Source organism: Terrapene carolina, unplaced genomic scaffold (genome assembly GCF_002925995.2).
Source record: "Terrapene carolina triunguis isolate 2854851 unplaced genomic scaffold, T_m_triunguis-2.0 Scaffold232, whole genome shotgun sequence".
NCBI lineage: Eukaryota > Metazoa > Chordata > Testudines > Emydidae > Terrapene > Terrapene triunguis.
Genome location: NW_020664583.1, coordinates 2,510,185 through 2,531,937, shown reverse-complemented (window position 1 = coordinate 2,531,937; position 21,753 = coordinate 2,510,185). Strand labels below are relative to the sequence as shown.

The 21,753-nt window shown below is 40.8% G+C and overlaps 1 protein-coding gene and 1 long non-coding RNA gene across 3 annotated transcripts in view; one reads left to right on the top strand and one right to left on the bottom strand.

Moving 5' to 3' along the window:
• The first annotated feature begins 7,418 nt into the window (after window positions 1-7,418).
• Window positions 7,419-8,690, top strand: LOC113407627. The gene is made up of 2 exons (XR_003370034.1): window positions 7,419-7,517; window positions 7,675-8,690. It is a non-coding gene; the product is annotated as an uncharacterized LOC113407627 (long non-coding RNA).
• Window positions 8,691-9,698: 1,008 nt separating this feature from the next.
• The window catches only part of VGLL4 (vestigial like family member 4), a 139,294-nt gene continuing 127,239 nt past the window's right edge, over window positions 9,699-21,753 (bottom strand). For both annotated transcript variants that reach the window (XM_024211969.3, XM_024211968.3), the window contains 3 exons: window positions 19,206-19,428; window positions 15,110-15,233; window positions 9,699-10,326 (listed from right to left, as the gene is read on the bottom strand). In XM_024211969.3, the coding sequence (XP_024067737.1) occupies window positions 10,058-10,326; window positions 15,110-15,233; window positions 19,206-19,428 (616 nt within the window). In that variant the 3' untranslated portion in view covers window positions 9,699-10,057. The remainder of the gene's footprint in view (window positions 10,327-15,109; window positions 15,234-19,205; window positions 19,429-21,753) is intronic.

The window sequence follows — 21,753 nt, the reverse complement described above, 5'->3', positions numbered from 1 at the left end:
ATTGGGGGGTGGGGGGTCTCTAAGTTACTGCAACAAATTCTTTCCCAGGTGTCTGGCTGGTGGGTCTTGCCCACATGCTCAGGGTCTAACTGATTGCCATATTTGGGGTCAGGAAGAAATTTTCCCCTGGGTCAGATTGACAGAGACCCTGGGAGTTTTTCTCCTTCCTTTGCAGCATGGGGCACGGGTCATTTGCTGATTTAAACTAGTGTAAATGGTGGATTCTCTGTAACCAGAAGTCTTTAAACCATTATTTGAGGACTTCAGTAACTCAGCTAGAGGTGAGGGGTCTATTACAGGAGTGGGTGGATGAGGTTCTGTGGCCTGCAATGTGCAGGACGTCAGACTAGATGATCACAATGGTCCCTTCTGGCCTTAAAGTCTATGAGTCTAATTTCAGGATGTACTTGATTCATTAAATTATAGACAAGTATATAGGAGTGTATACCGGTTCAGCACAGAACAGATTTTTTTTTCCAGGTATGGAAAGTTTTCTTATTAACTGTAAAATTTAGTTCTCAAGAAACTGCAATTGCACCACTTAGTTTCCAAAAAACTGGATTCAGGGCAGTTGAATTGTATATTGTTTATACAATTTAGATTGAATGTCATAGCTATACATATGGATAACAAATAAATTACTTCAGTAGTTCAAGATGTTGAAGGTTTGACCCCTCATTGTTGAACATGAAAAGGCACTGTTGGCTCTATCGTGAGTTGCAACACATACAATCAGAAGTATGCTGCTTGCATCATATTTGCAAAAAGTGAGTAACAGTTTTCAAGATAAGCAGATTTTCAACTATTGAATACAGCAGATGTGTGGCTTACTCCACTGTATGTTGACAGATGCCTTTGTATCTGTCTTTGTGTTAGAGAGAAGACAGATGTCCTGCTTGGCATTTATGAAAGCTGCTTCATAACAAAATAAAATGTAAAACCAGAGTGAATAATCCAACAATGAACAGCCTAACTAGTCATCCTATAAGCAAGAAAGGCTGAAATGGTTTTATGTCAATCTTATGAAGTGTGTTCTTACTGGAACTGAGTAACTGCTTTGTCATAACTTAGAATTTCTCTTTCAATAGACTACTTTTGTTTCTCCACCTCTGTTGAGCTATAAATTCATGAAAATCAGCATGTTCCTTTGATTAATCCCACGCCAGCTGTGGCTAACAGAGACACTTGTTAGTTGGATATAAATACTCCTCTGAAGTGATACAGTAAGTAGCAAACTATGAAAGACCATACATTAAAGTAATGTTGTATGATAAATTGGTCTCCTAATTCTACCACAAAGAGGAATGTGAGAATTTCATATTTAATGACTCTTGGGGATACTTCTGTTGGCTATCTTCAATATAATGTTTTTCACTCTGAGTCGTGTACTGGGAGTGGGACATATGGGGAATAAGCTTAAAACCAAATGCAACAATCCCTATACTCTCCTCTACAGGGCAAAGGGTTTAGGATGAAAAAGTCTGTGTATGTTGCGGCTCCGTGTAGTTTTTGGGAAAAGGGGATTGTTCATAGGGCATGCTTCCCTCCAAGCCCTGTCCATTTTAAGGGTGAAATCTATAAAAGCCTGTTAATGGTAGTCTGACTGCAGCATTCATTCCCCTTCATGGATGGAGCCATAGGGAAGAATTGGTGAGGCAGCAGCACTACAGAAAAGGATCTAGTGGTTATAGTGCATTACAAATTGAATAAGGGTCAATAGTTTGGTGCTGTTGAGGAAAAAACAAGTGTCATTCTGGGATGTATTAACAGAAGTGTCATATGTAATTGTCCGGCTCTGCTTGATGCTGGTGAGGTGTCAGTTGAAGGAAGCACTGTGTTCAAATCTGGGCACCACACCTCAAGAAAGATATGGATAAGTTGGATCCAGAGGAGAGCAACAAAAATGAAAAAAGATTTAGAAAACCTGACCTATGAGGAAAGGTTGAAAGAATTGAGCATATTTAGTCTAGAGAAGAGAAGGCTGAGGGAAGACATAACAGCCTTCAAATATGTGAAGGGCTGTTGTAAAGAGGAAGATGATCAACTGTTTTCCATGTCCCCCCAGGGTAGGAAAAGAAGTAATCAGCTTAGTTTGCAGCAAGGGAGATTTAGGTTGGATATTAGAAAAAACTTTTTAACTGTAAGGATAGTTAGGCACTGGAACAGGTTACCTAGAGAGGTTGTGGAATCCCCATCAAGTTAGACAGATATCTGTCAGAGATGGTCTAGGTTTACTTAATCCTGCCTTATTGTGAAGGATGGACTAGATGACCTCTTGAAGTCCCTCCCAGCCCTACATTTCTGTGCCTGCCCAGTAAGAACCATGTTTGCTTTTTTGAAAAAAAGGGTTACATTAATATTTAGTATTCTGGAAGTTATGCTGCGAGTCTGTAGGTAAAACTAAGTAATAGTGAGCAGGTCTGGGAAAGGGGGCCATTGCCATGCACATGGTAACAGGAGAGCTTCCTTCACGCAACTGGGAAGAGAGGGAACCCTGATTCTCATTTACACTAACGTCCCTTTACAACACGTAGACAGTGTGACTTGCAACCAGGTCTAGATCCCTTTTCTCTGGCAGGGCAGTGTAAAGACGCCTTTGTGTTAATAAGCACTGGACTCAAAGTATATTAATTTTGCAAACATGTAATGGTCAAATGTAGTCAGTGGAATGGGGCAAGAAAACTTATTAAATGCAAATCAATATACTTGTAAAACTTGTAACCAGAAAAATCAAACCTAATCTAGGAAAAGACTGAGAACACCGCTCTTGAAGTCATTTAATCTGTCCTGAAACAGGAAAAAATGGGCATTGACTCAAAACCAAAGATGACTTTCAATCGTATATACTAAATGGGTTAATAACAAGGAGAGGAAGAGACCTAGGGTACATCTAGATTGCAGCCTTGGGTGTTAATGGCAGTGTAATACCTGAATTGTGCTGGTACCAAAAGAGGTTCACAGAGTAGTTGTGTGCGCACCAAATAGCCCTGAGATCTGGAACAGTGGATCCATACGTACCCATGGATTCCATTGACTCTTTGAGGCCTGAAGGCAGCACTTGCTATGCCCCCCACATGGCTATAAACATCTCCCCCCTTCCCGCACAAAAAGAACACATATCCCTGAAACATGGTGACTAGTACTCGCTCTCTGGACACACAGGCCTCCTTGTGCATGTCGTGGGAAAGAGCCCAATGGAACCAGAAGGGAGCGTTCTAGGACTGAAGGACAAGAGAGCTATTATTTAGCGATCCATAAATGACAAATAAACCAAACCCACAACCAAAGACAGTTGCTCCTTTTAGATGCAGGAAAACACATTTAAGAGGAGAGAACCCATTTGAACTTCCAGTAAGGGATAGTTAAAACGCCTGTTACTTTGACCTTGTGGATGTGTGTGTGAGAGAGAGAGAGACACACATTGCCCCTTTAAGTACGCTGACCCCACTGTAAGTACACTGCCTTTTTAAGTAGATCAGCAAGTTGAGACAGCAGCTGCTGCCAGCAAGCTCCCTATATCCTGAGCCCTGTCTCGTGCTTCCCCCCCCCCCCCTGTGGAAATGGGGTAAAGGTGCCGGGGGAGGGGTACACCCTGACATCAGCATCGCTCTTCCCCCCCATCCCCTGCACAGCAAGGAGCAGCACATGGCAGTGCGGGGAGGGACAGCTGAACTGCCCGACAATTGATAGCCTGCTGGGCGGCTGCCGCACAGGGAACTTGGGGAGCTGATGTGGGGCTGCCTGCCCATCCTGGTTCTAAACCCCCACCAGCTAGCTCCAAGGGGCTGCTCTTCCTGCAAGCAGTGAACAGAACAGGCAGCTGCCAAACAACATTATAAGGGAGCATTGCACAACTTTAAACAAGCATGTTCGCTAATAGATCAGCGACATAACAAAACAACATTAACCAGGACAACGTTAAGTGAGGAGTTACTGTAGGTGCATTCTCTGATGTGGGACTTGTAGGGTGGAGTGTGCATGAACAGTATAGATGACTAGTTATATCTGGCATGGCTTTGTCCTCTTGGGAGGCCTTGCTTAAGTGATTACTTTAGAAAACCCCTTAAGTACATATGACATGCTGTTAGTTTAGTTAAATATAAATCTGGATCTGTGGACAGTCAGTCTTCTCTCTCCCTCTTTACGGAGATGGCCTAGCTGAAACCAGAGGCCTCAGTTTTGGAATGAGAGTTTCCTGTAGTGCTGGAAGATGCAGATTAGATCCTTGTTGAGGAATGGTGAGATTTGAAACCAAAAATAATGACAAAAAGCAGATTTGTCTCGGCTGAGAATGACTGGGCCAGCCCTGGTAAGTAGAACTCTTACACAGACCCCTTTAAAGTCCCTTTTACATGTCTTGTCATGAAAGTGCTAGACAGGCAGCTTTCTGCATTGGTGTGGTATTTGGATATTGGGGGAAGTCACCATTCACACAGCCATTGTGGATTTTAATTCAAAATGTGGTTACCTTTTTATCAGCTATAAATGACAGTTATTACTCTGCTATCACAGGGATGACTCAGGATCAGGGTTAAAAGAAATCTACAGGGAATTCTAGTGAAATCTGATCCCATCATCTAAGAACATATACAGTTGCTAATGGAAAAGTTGCTGGCATCCAAACTAGAACAGAACTTGGTCTGTATCTAAATTGCCCCACCATTCAGACTACAGGGTGTGAATAGCAGGGCACACCAAAGTGTTATGCTATAACTCTGCCATGTAGATGCTACAGGTGCAAACTAAAAGGATCCTAGTTCCCGTTAATGTAGTCTTGTTTGAAGAGGATTAAAGTGACACGAACTAGGAACCTTTTTGTTTGTGCTCACAGTATCTGCACAAGGGTGTCACAGCACACCACTTCGAATTACACTGCTATTCACACCTCCATAGTCCAAACTGCGGGGCAGTATAGACAAGCCCTGGGTTTTTACTTCAGTTACCATTGCTGCTGCTGTTGTATGTATTTGGCTACAGCTTTATATGGAACATTGAGACTGGCCAAATACATGCTGCCCCACTGGATAAGCATAATTTGATGGATAGGTCTGATAACCATTCAGCAGCGATACTATTAACAAGTTTGGCAACTAAGGAGGTGTAAGTAAGCATAAAAGTTTCACCCAACAAGATGGGGGAAGTTCACACCTGTCCTGGTGCTATTGTTTCAATCTGTTGCTATCCTGTTGTCAGCTTTTTAAAGGTTGCTTTTGCAGCCTGAAGAGGTAGAAATATTTAAAGCTTAGATTCCAGTGAAACATTCAGAATGACCTGAATTTGATGGGTAGCCTGTATGTTTATCATCTGTGATGTCTGTTTTTTTTTTTTTTTTTTAATTAAAATTCTGGTATGAAACTAATTTAGCAGAAGGAGATGTAGATTCTTATTGGGTTTCCTTTGTGTCTACAGAATAACAACTTGAAGATGCAATTCAAAAAAAGCAGGAGAAAAATGCTCTTCAGAACCATGCTGTCGTCACCAAAAGGAGATACAAGCAATAGACAAGAAGGCATGTCATGGTTTCATTAGTTTTTGTTGTTGTTTTAGTAACATACAGTTACTAAATATATTGTTGCTTACAGGGTCTGTTTGTTCATTCTTGAATAGGCAATGACTACCCCATCAAATAATATGACTTTAGGTATGTCTATATTGAAAGCATAGGCTGTGACTGAAGCTCAAGTAGACATATCCAAGCTAGGTTTAACCTAGTTATCTTGGGTCCTGGAGCAGTGAAGCTGTAGGAGGCCCCCCCCCCCAAAATCTCAGGAAGGTAGTCAGGTGGCCTGGTCAGAAGCGTGCACTATTCAAAGCTAGTTCTGCAATCACACCCTGTGATTGAAGTCTAGACATAGCCTTTGTTGACTGCTGCCGTGGTTCCCTGATGTACATTAATATAATCCTGTATGATACAGTACTACACTAACACACACTAGAGAACATGTGTGCACTAGCAAGGTCCATATGGACCAGTTAGTGCACATCATACTAGTGTGCACTGGAATTTTTACACCCCTTTGGTGGTATCTAAAGCACTGTTCAGACAACAGACCATTGTAGCTAACTCCCCTTCCAAAGGCCACTTACTTTGTGTATTTAGGCTTCTATGGGTAGTTACAGAGAGGGATGTTTTTCAAATATGTTAAAGCTAATTAATTTTGCTGTGTTCTCAGTCTCTAACACCAATGTATGCGCACTTAATTCCTGGCATATTTTTTCAGAAGTTTAGATGCTTTGAACACAATTTACAACACTCTATAACATTATTCCTATTGAACATCTATGGCAACAAGTTATCAGTGAAATAACTGAACTGTTTTGTTCTTCCAGGGCAGTATCTTTTTTGCAGACACACCTCCACTACAGACTGAGCTGAAATTTGTCTCATTCTCTGAAGAACGTTATCGAATGTTCCTGAACATCAGGTACCAGGACATTTATTTTTAGGGACATCAGCTTCCAGTCAAATTATTTTCCACTAAAATCCCCTCCTTAGATCAGAGCAGATTTTAACCACATTTTTTAAAACTGTACTGAACACAAGTATCCTTCTCTCTATACTTCTGGCCCGCAGAGGGTGAGTTTTACAGTGTAGATACGCTCCAAGAATGTGAGGGACGGGAAGAAGTGAGTTTCTCTTCACTGCCTATATAGCAGAGATTTGTGAATGGACCATTCTCTCTTGCTAAAACAGTAACTGTTTAGTGGCTGCTACTTAAGCTGCATTAAATATGAACAACTGCCTTCTAGTCCTCTATGGAAATGATACGCTGAGATCTCTGTGACTTGATCAATGGGAATTGTGCCAAAAATATTTCAATAGCTTCCCTGGTTGTACTGCAGGCCTAGCCTACATTCAGAATTTAGCTATCTTGTTCAGGGCTGTGAAAAATTCACATCTCCTAAGCACTGTAGCTATGGTGACCTAACACCTGGTGTAGACAGATGGAAGAATGCTTCTGTTGACCTAACTCCCACCACCACTCAGGGAGGCAGAGTTCCTACAGCAACAGAGAAACCCCTTTAATTGCTGTAGGATGTGTCTATGGGTTATAGTGGCAGAGCTGCGCTTCTGACCCCTAATGCACACATGTCCCTAGTGATGTGCTCACAAAACTGTTGGCATTCTTAAATACTGCTGCAGGAACAAGCCTTTTTTGGAGTCTGCCACACAGTGGTCCATTGCAGCCACTATAACTGTGGAAAGTGTTACCAACCAGTTGCCCTTGCCAGAGGGGAAAAACAGCAGCTACTCAATGCTATCTGTGGCTGGCATGTCTCAAAACGTGGTGGGTGAACAACTCTTGGTGCTGGTCAGAGCCATGGCAGCTTTTGTATGATCTATATCGTCCCACATACGTGTCCCTAACTGCTATTCATCACTGGCTATATTCTCAGCAGGATATATATGCTGCATGGAGAAATGGGGTGCAAGGACAGTGGTCTAGGCCTGTCTCCATCTAGCAGGGAAAGATCCCAGTTTGATGCATTGTTCCCTTACTCCAACCCTAGCAAAGGTAAGATGGTCATTTTCAATACTTCCTTTTTAACCAAATTACAAAGAAGAATATGTACACACCTGTGATTTAAGAGCACTTTATTGTTCTTTAAGGCTACTTTTTAAGTACAAAAAAAAAAAAGATGGCCTGCCAAACCTTTTTTTCTTTTCCCCAGGTGAAACAAGGCCACAAAAGAATGGTATATTACAGATTTACAAACACGGAGAGAATCTTTCAGACTGAACTTTAGCAGATAACATGGCTCTGTGAAGAAACTTCACTATGCGTTATTATGGTGAGTTTACTTTCCCCCTAACCCTTTGGCTTTCATGACATAATTGTGTTTAATATATTTGTTTTTACTGGACATATCACATTAAATCTTTATTGCCCCACATCCATTTACCTATCTCAGATAAGTAAATGTGACCTTGTAAAACAGCTATTACTGAAAATATTAGCTTTAAAAACATTTGTGTTTACAAAGAAATGTAGAAGGAGTCACATTTTCCACAGAGTCCATCTACAGTATTAGTATTTTACTGTTATAATGCTCAGTAGCCTGTAGCAGTAACAAACTAGTGGCTATTAATGCTAATGCAGTGTTCTCATAGAATAACTGTGTTCCTGCACTTTTTTAATGTATTACAGACAAATCTACAACAAAAAAAGATCAACTTTTTTCTCCAAACAAAAAAATGAATGATTACAATAAAGGAAAGGGAAAAATTAAATAGCTACATATCATTAACAAATTAATTGTTCCTCAAAAAATACCTACAAATTTCTCTGTACATTCTTTACGCACAGCGTAACGATGGTCTTAAAGTTACCTATATAAAAAAGTGTTCTTTTAACAATTTTCCTACAGAGAGTAGGGTACTGAATGCCAAAGCAGGTAAGCGTTGACTACCCAGTAAGATGGTAATGAAATGTGTGAAACTGGGGGCTTGTTTTTGTTTTTAAAAAAATTGAGCAGCCACCCTCTCAACATGAGTAAGAGCCAATCTTCTGATATTTTCTCAAATTAAAACAGCTTAACATAAAAACAAATTAAAATAAAAGCCACAATGGACCCAATACTGTAACAGTCCATAATACATCACATGTAGTTCATCTTCCAACTAATCATAACTTTCTATATAGAACCAGTCTCTTCAGGTAACCCAGTATTTTAAACAAACAAACAAAAAAAAAAAAGCACTACTTGTAACTGTACTGGGATGCTGGAATGTATTGGGGGGGGGAGAATAGTTACATTTAACAAAAAGATGAGAAGCACTTTATTACTAACACAGCTGTGTTTTTATGCCTGCCTCTATTACCTAATGTCTAGTTAGTAGCTATTAATATAGCAAATTATAATAAATGCAGTAATACCTGTATAACGTTTTCTACTGGAGGAATGTATGCTGCCTTGGCCTAGGTTTATGAGTAAGCTTAAAAATTAAAGCTCATATTTCACAAACTGTAACAATCTGTTGTCCAAGATATTTAAAGGTAGCAGTTTCTGTAGCTAGTTAAAGTTGGATTACACAGACTTCTAGTTTTAGGAAGCAAATTCATGTTAAGCAGACAGTAATGCAAACATAAATGGTTATTCACTCATGCACAAAGCTATAGCATCCTGTACCACGCATCATATATTTCTAAACTGCTTCATTTATGAGGCCTGTCCTGAGGCTGCCCTCTCTGGCTGGCTGCTAATAAAGTGAATCAGAGTACAACTGTACCAGCAGTAAGTATATCTAGGACTGTTACTGACAAAAATAAACTAATTCTGAAGAAAAGCTAATAAGTATTACAGTCTATACATTAATAGATACCAGCTATTTTTCATAACATGCATCTTTAAGCACTATTGAACTCTCCATCCTCAGCTCTATTCTAACAAACTGCAGTGTTTAGAAAAAATTAAATGCCCGTGTGGTCTGTAAGTTATGCAGTCCAGTTACAAGCACTAAGCACCTGAAATCTAAAGAAAGACCTATAACCTGTATGAGACTTCCCCTTCCAAAGCAGTTTAAAAAAAAAAAACTGATAGAAATGTCACTTAAACCCTTTTTTTCAGCAGTTTGCCTTCAGGATATTAGCATCATGCATAAAGTTGCCATGCAACTTTAGTCCTCCTCCAATAGTGCAAATCATACATGACAGTTCTTTTTCAAGTATATACATACAAAATTACTTCAGGGGGGGGGGAGAGGGGAGAGAGCAAACCAGGCAAATCGTAGTGTCAAGAAACTAATAGAAGCAAAAAGCATTTGGGTCAACCAACTGTGTGTGTAATGGCTTTTTTGTGGATTAGCATGCATTTTTTTGAAAGGGGTAGCAGATGCTTGCATCAGAGGTTTCTTTGGTAACTGAGGCAGGAAAAAAAGGATGCTACATCATATAGATCTTTATCAAATAGTTCCTGCTATCATCTTTAAGGGCACCCTTGTACAAATACCAAACAAGTACACAAAAACGTGTTGAAAACTAATCTCTCCTCACCCCAACACTATTCAAAGCTCAGTCAAACCATGCAAATTCGGAAGTGTGATGATCCGCTCTCTTCATGAGACTACAGAGGGCGAATGATTATGATTGACCATGTGGGAAGAAGGGGAAGATTGGCCCCGCCTTGAGGCAGACTCAGGACTGCTGGACACTCCATCCTTTGCAGCTTTAATTTGAAGCCATGTATCTCCAAGTGCTTTGGCAAAGTGGTCATCAACTGATCCTGTGATGGACACAGAGTTTGCCACTGGCTCAGGCTCCTTGTAATTCTTGCCAAGGCTTCTGCGGAAGTGCTCTTCCACCACTGGATCACAGGCAGTGGTAGCTAGATGGGAGAAACAGGCAAGACAAAACCAATATTTGAATATAGACTCTAGCTACCAGATGCTACTTCCAGATTCTTCCTTCCTCCCATTTTGGTACCAGCTGGACTTTTTGCATCAGTTTATTGGAGGAGGACTTAAAAATGCAGAAGCAGATCAAGTTAAACTAGAGAACATTTTTCTCGTTACCTGCACTGGCCAAAATTTGGCCTTTCACTTTTTATACAGAGGCCCCTAGCTTTCTGATAGCATCCCTTAGGCTGGTAATATAAATTTTGAATAGTTAAATGTCCAATTTTATAGAAAAAAAAAACCAATGGAAAATGAACACATTTTCTATGGGATTAATCCACTTGAGCCCATCCTTTAAGGACTTGGTGCACAGTCAGTTGAAGTCAATATACTTTGGCTCAATCCCTAAATTACTTATAGGTGAGCTGTAATGCTTTCTACAGTAGCTGCCAAGAGCTGGGTTCAAAGTTCCACTTTTCAAGTAAGTCAATGAACTGCAGGCACTCTCTGCCTTGCATTAGGCATCACTAAGATCAAAAACCACTGTAGGAGAAAACAAGAATCTGAGAACGGATCTTTGGAGGTAAATAAAGGAGAAATCATTTTAAACTCGCTTGTGTTAAGAAATACATAGTTTTAAAGTCTATGCACAAAGACTGGTAATAAGCTTTTAAAAATAGGTTACAAATCTCATTCTGTGTTGTCTTAGCCTGCCCAATTCCTTTCAAAACAATGGGATGTCAAGCATAAATAATAAGCATTTAAATGAGGAAAACATTCTGAAAATGATTAGAATCATTCCAAAACTTTTGCAAATTTGGCAGCTGTTCCAATCTGAAAAGAATTTCTCAGCTGATCCTATATGTTGTTGGGACTCAGAATGGGGAGCATACTGCAAATTTGTCTAGAAAGTGTGGACCCAGCAGGGAGGAGGAAATCAGTATTATTTCTAGGGCTGTAAAGCGATTAAAAAAATTAATCATGATTAATTGCGCTGTTAAACAATAGAATACTATTTATTTTAATTATTTTTGGATGTTTACTACATTTTAAAATATATTAATTTAAATTACAACACAGAATACAAAGTGTACAGTGCTCCATTTATTTTCGATTACAAATATTTGCAATGTAAAAAAAAAATTTCAGTTCACCTCAAAGTACTGTAATGCATCTCTTTATCATGAAAGTTGAACTTACAAATGTAGAATTATGTAAAAAAAAAAGCATTCAAAAATAAAACAATGTAAAACTTTAGAGCCTACAAGTCCACTCAGTCCTACTTCTTGGTCAGCCAATCACTCTGACAAACAAGGTTGGTTACAATTTGCAGAAGATAATACTGCCTGCTTCTTGTTTACGTCACCTGAAAGTGAGAACAGGCGTTCGCATGGCACTGTTGTAGCTGGCGTTGCAAGATATTTGTGTGCCAGATGCGCTAAAGATTCAGATGTCCCTTCATGCTTCAACCACCATTCCAGAGGACATGCTTCCATGCTGATGATGGGTTCTGCTTGGTAACAATCCAGAGCAGTGCAGACTGATGCATGTTCATCTGAGTCAGATGCCACCAACAGAAGGTTGATTTTCTTTTTTGGTGGTTTGGTTACTGTAGTTTCCGCATCAGTGTTGCTCTTTTAAGACATCTGAAAGCATGCTCCACAACTCGTCCCTCTCAGATTTTGGAAGGCACTTCAGATTCTTAAACCTTGGGTTGAGTGCTGTAGCTATTTTTAGAAATCTCACATCGGTACCGTCTTTGCATTTTGTCAAATCTGCTGTGAAAGTGTTCTTAAAACAAACATGTGCTGGGTCATCATCTGAGACTGCTATAACATGAAATATTTGCAGAATGCGGGTAAAACAGAGCAGGAGACGTACAATTCTCTCCCCAAGGAGTACAGTCACAAATTTAATTAACACATTTTTTTTTTTTAAACGAGGGTCATCAGCATGGAAGCATGTCCTCTGGAATGGTGGCCAAAGCATGAAGGGGCATACAAATGTTTAGCATATCTGGCATGTAAATACTTTGCAACCCCACTACAAAAGTGCTATGCGAATGCCTGTTCTCACTTTCAGGTGATATCGTAAATAAGCAGGCAGCAGTATCTCCCATCAATGTAAACAAACTTATTTGTCTTAACAATTGGCAGAATAAGAAGTAGGAGTGAGTGGACTATAGCCTCTAAAGTTTTACACTGTTTTGTTTTTGAGTGCAGTTATGTAACCAAAAATAAATAAATACAAATCTGCATTTGTAAGTTACACTTTCACGATAAAGAGATTGCACTACAGTACTTGTATGAGGTGAATTGAAAAATACTATTTCTTTTGTTTATCATTTTTACAGTACATATTTGTAATAAAAAATGGGCACTGTGCACTTTGTATTCTGTGTTGTAAATGAAATCAATATTGAAAATGTAGAAAAACATCCAAAAATATTTAATAAATTTCAATGGGTATTCTATTGTTATAAGTGCAATTAATTGTGATTAATTGACAACCCTAATTATTTCTTATCTTTCTTCTTAAACCTGTCCTGAAATGAAACTAATATCTCAGAGGGCCATGCATATTCAGGTGTTTGCTATGTACAGTATTTATATTGGGTAAAATTTTCAAAAGCCCCTTCAGTAACTTAGGTTCTTCCTGAGTCCTGTTTTCAACAGTAATTAAGGCCTGGTCTACATCCGTACCACTATAACTATTTCGGTTAAGAAAGACCCCATGCCCCTATAAAGGTGCTTCTACTGCTATAGTTATTCCAATGCTTATCTAGGAATATCTATATAGGTAGATGTACTTTCATGCTGGTATAACGGCATTCACAGTTGTACCACTTTAACTATACCTAAGAAATCACTTTTGAAATTGGAACTTAGCTGCTTTTAAAAATATTACCTATTATGTTTAAGAAACACTGTTTAAGATGAGAACAGGGGGATAAAGAGAGCCATCTAGAGAGCATGGCATTTATGTTTCCTTTTTAACCTCAAAGGAGGATGGGTGAAGTGGAGCAAGCTCACACCGCTAACAGAACATTTGAAGGATTTAAACAAAAGTTTTAATTCGGGGTGAGGAAACTTTTTGCCCGAGGGCCACTTCTGGGTATGGAAATTGTATGGTGGGCCATGAATGCTCACGAAATTGGGGTTGGGATACAGGAGGGAATGAGGGCTCTGGCTGGGGTTAGGGCCAGAAATGAGGAGTTCAGGGCATTCAGTTGTGGGGGGAAGAGGGGCGGGCTCTGGCTGGAGGTGTGGACCTAGGGATGAGGTCTTTGGGGTATAGGAGGGTGCTCCAGGCTGGGACCGAGGGGTTCGGAGGGCGGGGGCCTCAGGAGTGCAGGCTCTGGGCTGCGCTTACCTCAAGCAGCTCCCGGAAGCAGCGGCACGTCCCTCCTCTGGCTCCTATGCGGCCTGGCAGCTCTGCACGCTGTCCCGTCCGCAGGCACCGCCCCTGTAGCTCCCACTGGCCACAGTTCCCGGCCAATGGGAGCTGGGGGGAGGCACTTGGGGCGGGGGCAGCACACAGAGGCCCCTGGCTGCCCCCAAACATAAGAGCCGGAGAAGGGACATGCCGCTGCTTCCTGGAGCCATGGCAGGTGCACACAGAGTAGCCACTGACCCAACTTCCCAGCGGGAGCTCGAGGGCCGGATTAAATCAGCTGGCAGGCCGTAGTTTGCCCATCCCTGTTCTAATTGAACTGAAAGTAGAAACCTATGCTGGGGTAATGTTTAGAGTGCCAAGTAAAGAATGTAGCTTCCTTTCTGCATTTATACACAAAGAGGAAGCTTGAGAGTACATCCAGCATCATCAATGAGGAGTGAAACCTGCCTTCTGTAGTTGCAAAGGCCTGTGACCACAGCAGAAACATAATCATTCCACGGTGCAGTAAGGGGAGGGCTTGGGAAGCTTGTACTGCACAAAGTGAGTGGAGGGCAAGGAAGGCTCCCTAAGCATGCACGCTGCTTTACAAACAGATCACTGCCCTAGACAGCTTACAGGGCATGAAAAGAAGGGTTAGAAGGAGGTTTAGGATTTAATGCCCACCTCCATTTGCTGCTTGTTATTGATTATTCTTGTTTTTAAAACCTTTGCCAAAGAGTGCCCCTGCTCCATTGCCACTATTTGATAAATAACTATTTAGAAATGGCACCTTCTTACTCAAGCACTGACTTGAGGCACAAAATAACTCCTTTAATGGTGCTCTGCACTTGCACAAGGGACTGCCCGTACAAATCTGATTGCAACACAAGGCCCCATATTTTTACTGCTTTTTATTCCTGCTAGCTCTGCAGCTCCAACACAACTAAGAGGGAGCGAGCTGGATTTTGTTCCATCTTGCACATCAACGGAATTGTCTACCAATTTCCAATCAGTTACATTTCTGCAACACCACTGTGGAATGGCGAGAACTCAGCGTGGCTCTCTGAGCCCAGGCAGAGTTTGTAGAGATAATAGAAAAAACTTGTTTTCATTTTGATACAGAAATTAGCAATAAACACAGAACCCCATAATTCTATATTAGAAGGATGGAAAGCGATCACAATAAAAAGCCCTTCCAAATAGTTGACTGTAGCTGAAGGGCCACCTCATTCATACTATTGAGTCACTAGCAAGATACAATAAGCCATAGCTCCCAAGCCCTGCCTTTTATTCAGTACAAATGGTGAAGTTTTAAAACAGGGTTGGATAATTTGGCCATCTAGGAATGCTGAGGCTCAAAGCCCCAAGAGAGGAGAGAAAAGGTGAAGCATAACTTACTGCTAGATGGTCTTCTGTAACTGGCTTGCATGGCTGAACCACAGCTACTGTGGGCGATGGGGCAATGGGAGAGGTTACAGTTACGGGTGTTTGCAGAGGCACATGTGATTACAGATGGACGGTTCTGAGAGGAAAAAGAACAGAATTGTTATTCAACAAGGTCACAGGAACAAACAATGCTATCTCAAAGCATACATTAACTGAAATAATCTTGGGGGGGATCTGTCAGCTGTGAGCAAATACATTTTATTATGTAAGAGAAGAGAGTGTTCTCTGGCTACAAGTAATCCCTAAAATATCTAATTCAATATAGTAAATTAAAACCAAAATAATAGGCCACACAGCAAATCCCATTCTGTACATGATACTGCAATATTAGAACAAAACCTGAAATGTTTTCTTTTGTAAAACATTTGTAAAGACAAGGTCTAAATATCCCAATAAACAATAAAATTACTTCATAAAAATGACTGTGCATGCAGTAGAATTTGACCTACCTCCCTTCACAGCAGATGTACTAATTTTAACTATCTCGTTAAGTAAAATACAAAGGCTTCTCATATCAGAGGGGCGGGATAGCTCAGTGGTTTGAGCACTGGCCTGCTAAACCCAGGGTTATGAGTTCAATCCTTGAGGGGGTGATTTAGGGATCTGGGGCAAAAATCTGTCTGGGGATTGGTCCTGCTTTGAGCGGGGGGTTGGACTAGATGACCTCCTGAAGTCCCTTCCAACCCTGATATTCTATGGTCTCTATCCTTTTAAAAGAGTCAAGCTCTCCTCTTTCAGGACTGCATGTCAACACTTAAAAATAATCAAAACACAAATTCTTGATCTCACATTGGTGTGACAGTGCAGAACTGAATGTCAATACCACACTAGAGAGAATTTTATTAGCTGCTGTAAAGCTTCCACAGTATCTTCCTTCTAAAGAACTTGAAGTACTTTGCAAACATTATTAATAGGTTAACCCTATTAGTTAGGTAACCTAACTTTTATAGTTGAAGAAACTGAGGCAATAAGAGCAGCTAAATTACTCGCCCAGAGTCATGAATTCTCAATCCCGTGCTTTACTCCCCATATTGATGTAAAGCATGAAGAGTAGGAAAAAAACACCAAGCAATATCGGAGTCCTGAAAACAGTGGAACAGAAATAGATCAAAATGGCTCAGAAAAGTTACTCTGGCTCAAGAAGCTATACCTCTTCTGCTGCCGTGGCTTTCCAGCACTGCCTCATAAGCAACACCCTTTTTCCACTTCCCAAAACTGTTCAGTCACTTGGCAACCCTAGTAACACTATTATTAAAAACTTTAAACTGGTACATTTCTGAGATACTGAGTCATTTCAGTTTAACATTCAGGTGGGGGGGGAGGAAGGGGGCTTATGCAAAGGAATGGTCCTGGTTTCTCTAGGTGGCTGCCTGAAGAGAGGGGTGATGGAAAACACACACACTAAAATATTTTTGCTTAAAACGTTTGGTATATTTTATTATGTGAGTTCATTTTGCATCTCTGTAGCACATGACCTGGCTTGCCTGAATCAGCGCAGTTGGCAAATAATTTTAATTTTATGCCTCATTCTCAATTCACTGCAGTCAATCTGCAAAATGTAGTAAACCTATCCTCAACACGAAGTCAATGGAAAAGAGAAATACCAGGGGAGGGAATGGCTTTCATTGTTTAACATATGTTCAGCTTAGGCACATTGAACAGAGATTTCATTTCACTGCAAGATCAAAGTAAGTCAAATGCCAGCTACATAAAGCAAAGTAATATGATTTTTTTCACTATTTTTCCAGACATAATGAGCTAAAATGTCCATTCACATCCTACTGCATTGATAGCAAAGTCAAATATACTTAAAGTAAGCAAAGGGGGAAAATGCTTCAATTACTTGATTCCTTTTTACGCAAGGCACAGTGGACACAGATTTCATTTTACATGCTGCATAGTTGGCAGTACTGTGTTTCTTCACCTTGCCTAAGATGATATTTCTCCAAAAAAACCTATTTTATACATATGCACACAAATCTGTATAGGGCTACTTGAGTTTATGAATGGATTTATGGGTGAATGAGTTTTCTTTCTGCATCTTTCTCCAGACTTCACAAGAATGCCTGTGCTAGCACTGCCTATTACCACTGTGAATATATTAAAATGAGAGGTACAGAGGAATTAGTAACATAGTGACTACAATTGCTGAACTACACTGGCCAAAACCAGTTTTTCTATAGCCACATTAGACACAGAAGCAGATACAGAAACGTGAGCATGTATTACTGTTGTATGAACTCAGTTAAGGCATAATCAAGCCACAGCCTCCTATTGCTATTTTCCATACACATTTTCTTTCTTGCACAATTTCTACACTGTAATCTTAGCAAGGACTCGCCTCACCATCCCATTTCCCCAAGACACTAGATTGCAACTAAGCTCAAAATGTCAAAGATAACAAAACAAAACAAAAATCTGGCCAGGCTGTTAGGGTATAGTCCAGTACAAACACCTCCTAAGAAACAGCAGAGTATGTCAGTGCTGGCTGCCAGGTTGAGAAACAAGAGTGATATTATCAAAGACCACCAGTATCGTCAATGGAAGCCTGTCCCTTCCTTCTCTGTCATCACTGAACAAACTGTTAAGAGGCAGAGAAGAACTGTTGTACATAGAACAATAGCTGTAGAATCTGCACATTGAGTTATGCAAGATAGCAGCAATCCTAGGGCCAGTCAGGCCATTTCCACACAGCAAGACTTTAAAAGGCTGGATGCATGCACAAGAGCTGTAGAGAAAGAACTGTAGTGCTCAGTCTACAAAAGGGAGAAGGGAAAATGAACTGGTGGGGAAAAACCACTGCACCGACCATAAAATATGAGCTGGTCATCTAGCCAAAAGATTATTTGCAAGTTGTAGTGGAAATTTTCCCCACTGAAAGATTCATCCACATATATGGATTTACTCTTTGCAATAAATCATGATAGGGGAGCAAGGAATGGCTGGATACATGTGCCAGCTTATGTTCCCATGCTGCAGCTAGCCACAACTCACTAAGGTACAACTTTTAATAAGTCATTGGCTGAACAAGATAGAGGCTGTTGATTCCCACTTGTGAGAAGGACTATGGTGTTGGGGTGAAAGTGGCTTTGACACATAAAAGAGAGGGATTATTATGTAGCATGCATGAAAAACCACCTCTCTTCACAATGCAGAGATTCTTTAAAAGAAGTTGTTGCTCCCAAGATGGCATGCTTGTACGAGTGTGTGCCACTGCATGACCTACCTGCTTCATGCCTTCTCCTTTATGTGGCGTGGGTTGGAAAGTGAAGCCATTATGGAGGAGAAAGAGACATCTTCAATACAGTTAGGGAACACTATCAGACAGTGGCACAACATACTACGTACAGAGAAGATGGCGTCATTAGTTCCACACACAAACCTTTTCACACTGACTAAATTTGTTCAATGACTTTCTGCATTTAGGGTGGGGCTTTAATTCAGTGATGAGAAGAGCCTTTCAGCGATCTGTATCTCATTGGGTTACAGAGTTGTAGGTTATTACAGCCTCTTCCTCTTCTTTTCATGTTTCTTTCCTTTCCTTCCCCTCTTCAATATAGTCACAGCAGAGAGAGATTTTCAAAGGCACATAGGCATCCTCAAAGAGAGCTGAGTGCCCTTAGTGCTTTTGAGTTGATCAGTTTTATCTGAGGCTATTAGGAGCCCCCCAAACTATTATTTGAACAGAGTGAATCAGATCTCACAATAAGTTTGCATCTCTAATTCAAACACATGCACTTACAAGCTTATCAAAACATAAAATATGTGGGTGAGTGGAAGAGAGTTTAGGAAAGCTATTTGCATTCAAACAGCCAGCCATTTCTGTCATGAAACACATTGAATCTTAACAAAATTAACTGTGAAACTTTAAAAAACAAAAACAAAAAAACCCACAACCAGCCATGTTTTGCCTGAACAGTATTATCGCCTATGAATTACCTATTGTAATTCATAACATACTCTGCTTATGTCTGGGAAGTCATCAATGTGTGTAAGCAAGGTTTCCTACAACAACCCAGAGAGTCTTATCAATCTAGAAGACAAGTACCTGCTGCCGTTCCACAGACGTCAGCGCAGGCGTGATGCTGACTGTTCGTGTTGCATCCATGCTGGTTTTGGTCAGTGCTAGAGGTTGATCCATGGTCAAGCTTGGGATTGAGGCATACATGTGATTGGCATGAAGGCTCATTGTTGGGGCAGCAGCCCGTTCTATTGGACTGCGACTCCTGTCTCTGTGCTCCTTTCGATAATCCCCATTGGCAGGCTTGTTTCTAGCAGTTTAAAAAGAAAACGGCAGTCAATTATTTTGTTACCACCATTTCATAAAACCACAACACAACTCTGGGGAAGTGCCCTGCACTCCTATGCAGCTGAAATGACATTTGCAAGACAGAGGCCTTTTCAAAAACACGAAGAGACGTGTGCTGCTCAATTCTTCGCGATAAGGTATAAAATAGATCAACCCATCCCCTGTCCATCCCACCATCTCCTGTAAAACACACACTTTTATTAAAGAGTGATTTATGCTTTCAAGCCCTGTCAGGAGATAGTGTCGCATATCCCCCTAGATTTCCTGATACTTATTTAATGCTTTAAGAATTGAGCCATATTCTGGCTACAGATCATACTTTAAGGCCAGAAACCTCCCAATTTAGAATCCTATAAAGTCTACTCTACTTTCCTCTCCCCCTCCCCACCCTCATAGCAATAGCTTTCCTTAAGCAATGCTGAAGTGTATGGGAAGTACATGTATTAATCTAAGGCAGTGGTTCCCAAACTTGTTCCGCCGCTTGTGCAGGGAAAGCCCCTGGCGGAACGGGCCGGTTTGTGTTCGCTGTTCCAGGCCAATGGGAGCTGCTGGAAGTGGTGGCCAGTACATCCCTCGGCCCGCGCCGCTTCCAGCAGCTCCCATTGGCCTGGAGCAGCGAACCGCGGCTACTGGGAGCGGGCGCGACAGGTACACAAACCGGCCCAGCCCGGCCCGCCAGGGGCTTTTCCTGCACAAGTGGCGGAACAAGTTTGGAAACCACTGATCTAAGGTTATGTCTACATTTATGGTGGTGTGTAGAGCACAAGCATGATGTTTGTAGCTACATGCAGCAGTGAAAGGCTCCAGCAGCTCCCCTGAAGCAGCTTCTCTGCAGCAAGGAAAGGCTCTGGCAGGGTGGAACTGCCGGAGCCTTTCCCCGCTGCCTTTCTCTGCAGTGGGGAAATGCTCCTGCAGTGGGACACTATACTGCTAAAAACAATAGCAGACACTGGTTGTGTGTGTAGAGAGCCATGTACGGTATATATATCCTGGAGATTCAGGCATGTAGGGCACTTTACTCGCCTAAGCAGTGCCTCACCATCCACACTGCAATCTATACCTGTGCTAGCTGGGTATGCAGTGTCAGTACTCTACATGCTGCCATTAGGGCGACCTAATGAACATCAGAAGTAACTCCACTGAAGGCAGTGGGATTGTTGAAACATGGAACATTTAAAGAGCAGAATCCATTGTTTATTTCTGTCTCAAATGGTTGTATTTTCTTTCACCAGGTTTCTTTAATTAGCAAGAGCAATTCCCATAGAAGATTAATTACAACCAACTGGTGAACCGTCTCCTCAACAGATTCACTCACATAATTAAGACTTCAACATTTATTGCACTTTAAAAATAAATTATTTTGTATATTCTTTTGCTTAATAGATGTATATTTGCTATTCATCGGGGGGATGAATAAACAGACAAACCATTCAAAAGGAAACTAATATGAGAGAGAGAATTGCGCTTTCAACTTGATGAATTACGACATGCATTAGGATATAATCACACATCCACATAAGCATTTGTTTGATTGGCATTCTGGAAAAATCAGTATTTTAAAGGTTAAAAACTTTATCAAAAGCCCCATACTGTGGTTCTGGCACATCAAGTTCACACCAGGGATGAAAGAGAAGAGTTAGAAGAAAAAAGTGGCTTTATGAAAAGGCAGGAGAAAAACTTAGAGCAAGAGCAGACTTTATGGAACAAGCCTGCCAAATTTTCAACACGGATACTTATTAAATAAATCCATTTAAAAGCTTTGTCTTACCCCATCATAACAAAATAATACACAAGAGAGACTTTGCAGAAATGCTGGTATGACTGGAGGGTTGGGGCTGCGAGGGGTAGGGAAGGAGAGAAAACAGCTTTTTCCATAATGGTGAGATTATGCCAAAATCAAGATGTCAGCAATACTATTCAATACTGAAACAACTAACCAGTACAAGAAGCTACTTCACCTTCTAGAGATCTGGTACTGTTAGAGCTAGCAGGAAAAGGGAAGCTAACAATTGAGAAATTGAAAGTTAAAATCCCACATAACTGTAAACAGATGCAAATAAGGAATACTGAGACCCGCTAACAGCAATTTAGCCATCCTTCTTACACAAAATCTAATAGAAATAAAAATGCAAAGTTTATGTGAGTGTAACATAATTTAGTTATCTTTACTTAATTTACCCCTCTACCTGTTTTTATATAGGTTTTTTTATATTTTAGTTTGTATAGCGGTATTTAATAACTCTGCTTTGATGCCTACTTCTCCATATCATTCAGAATCAAAACTACA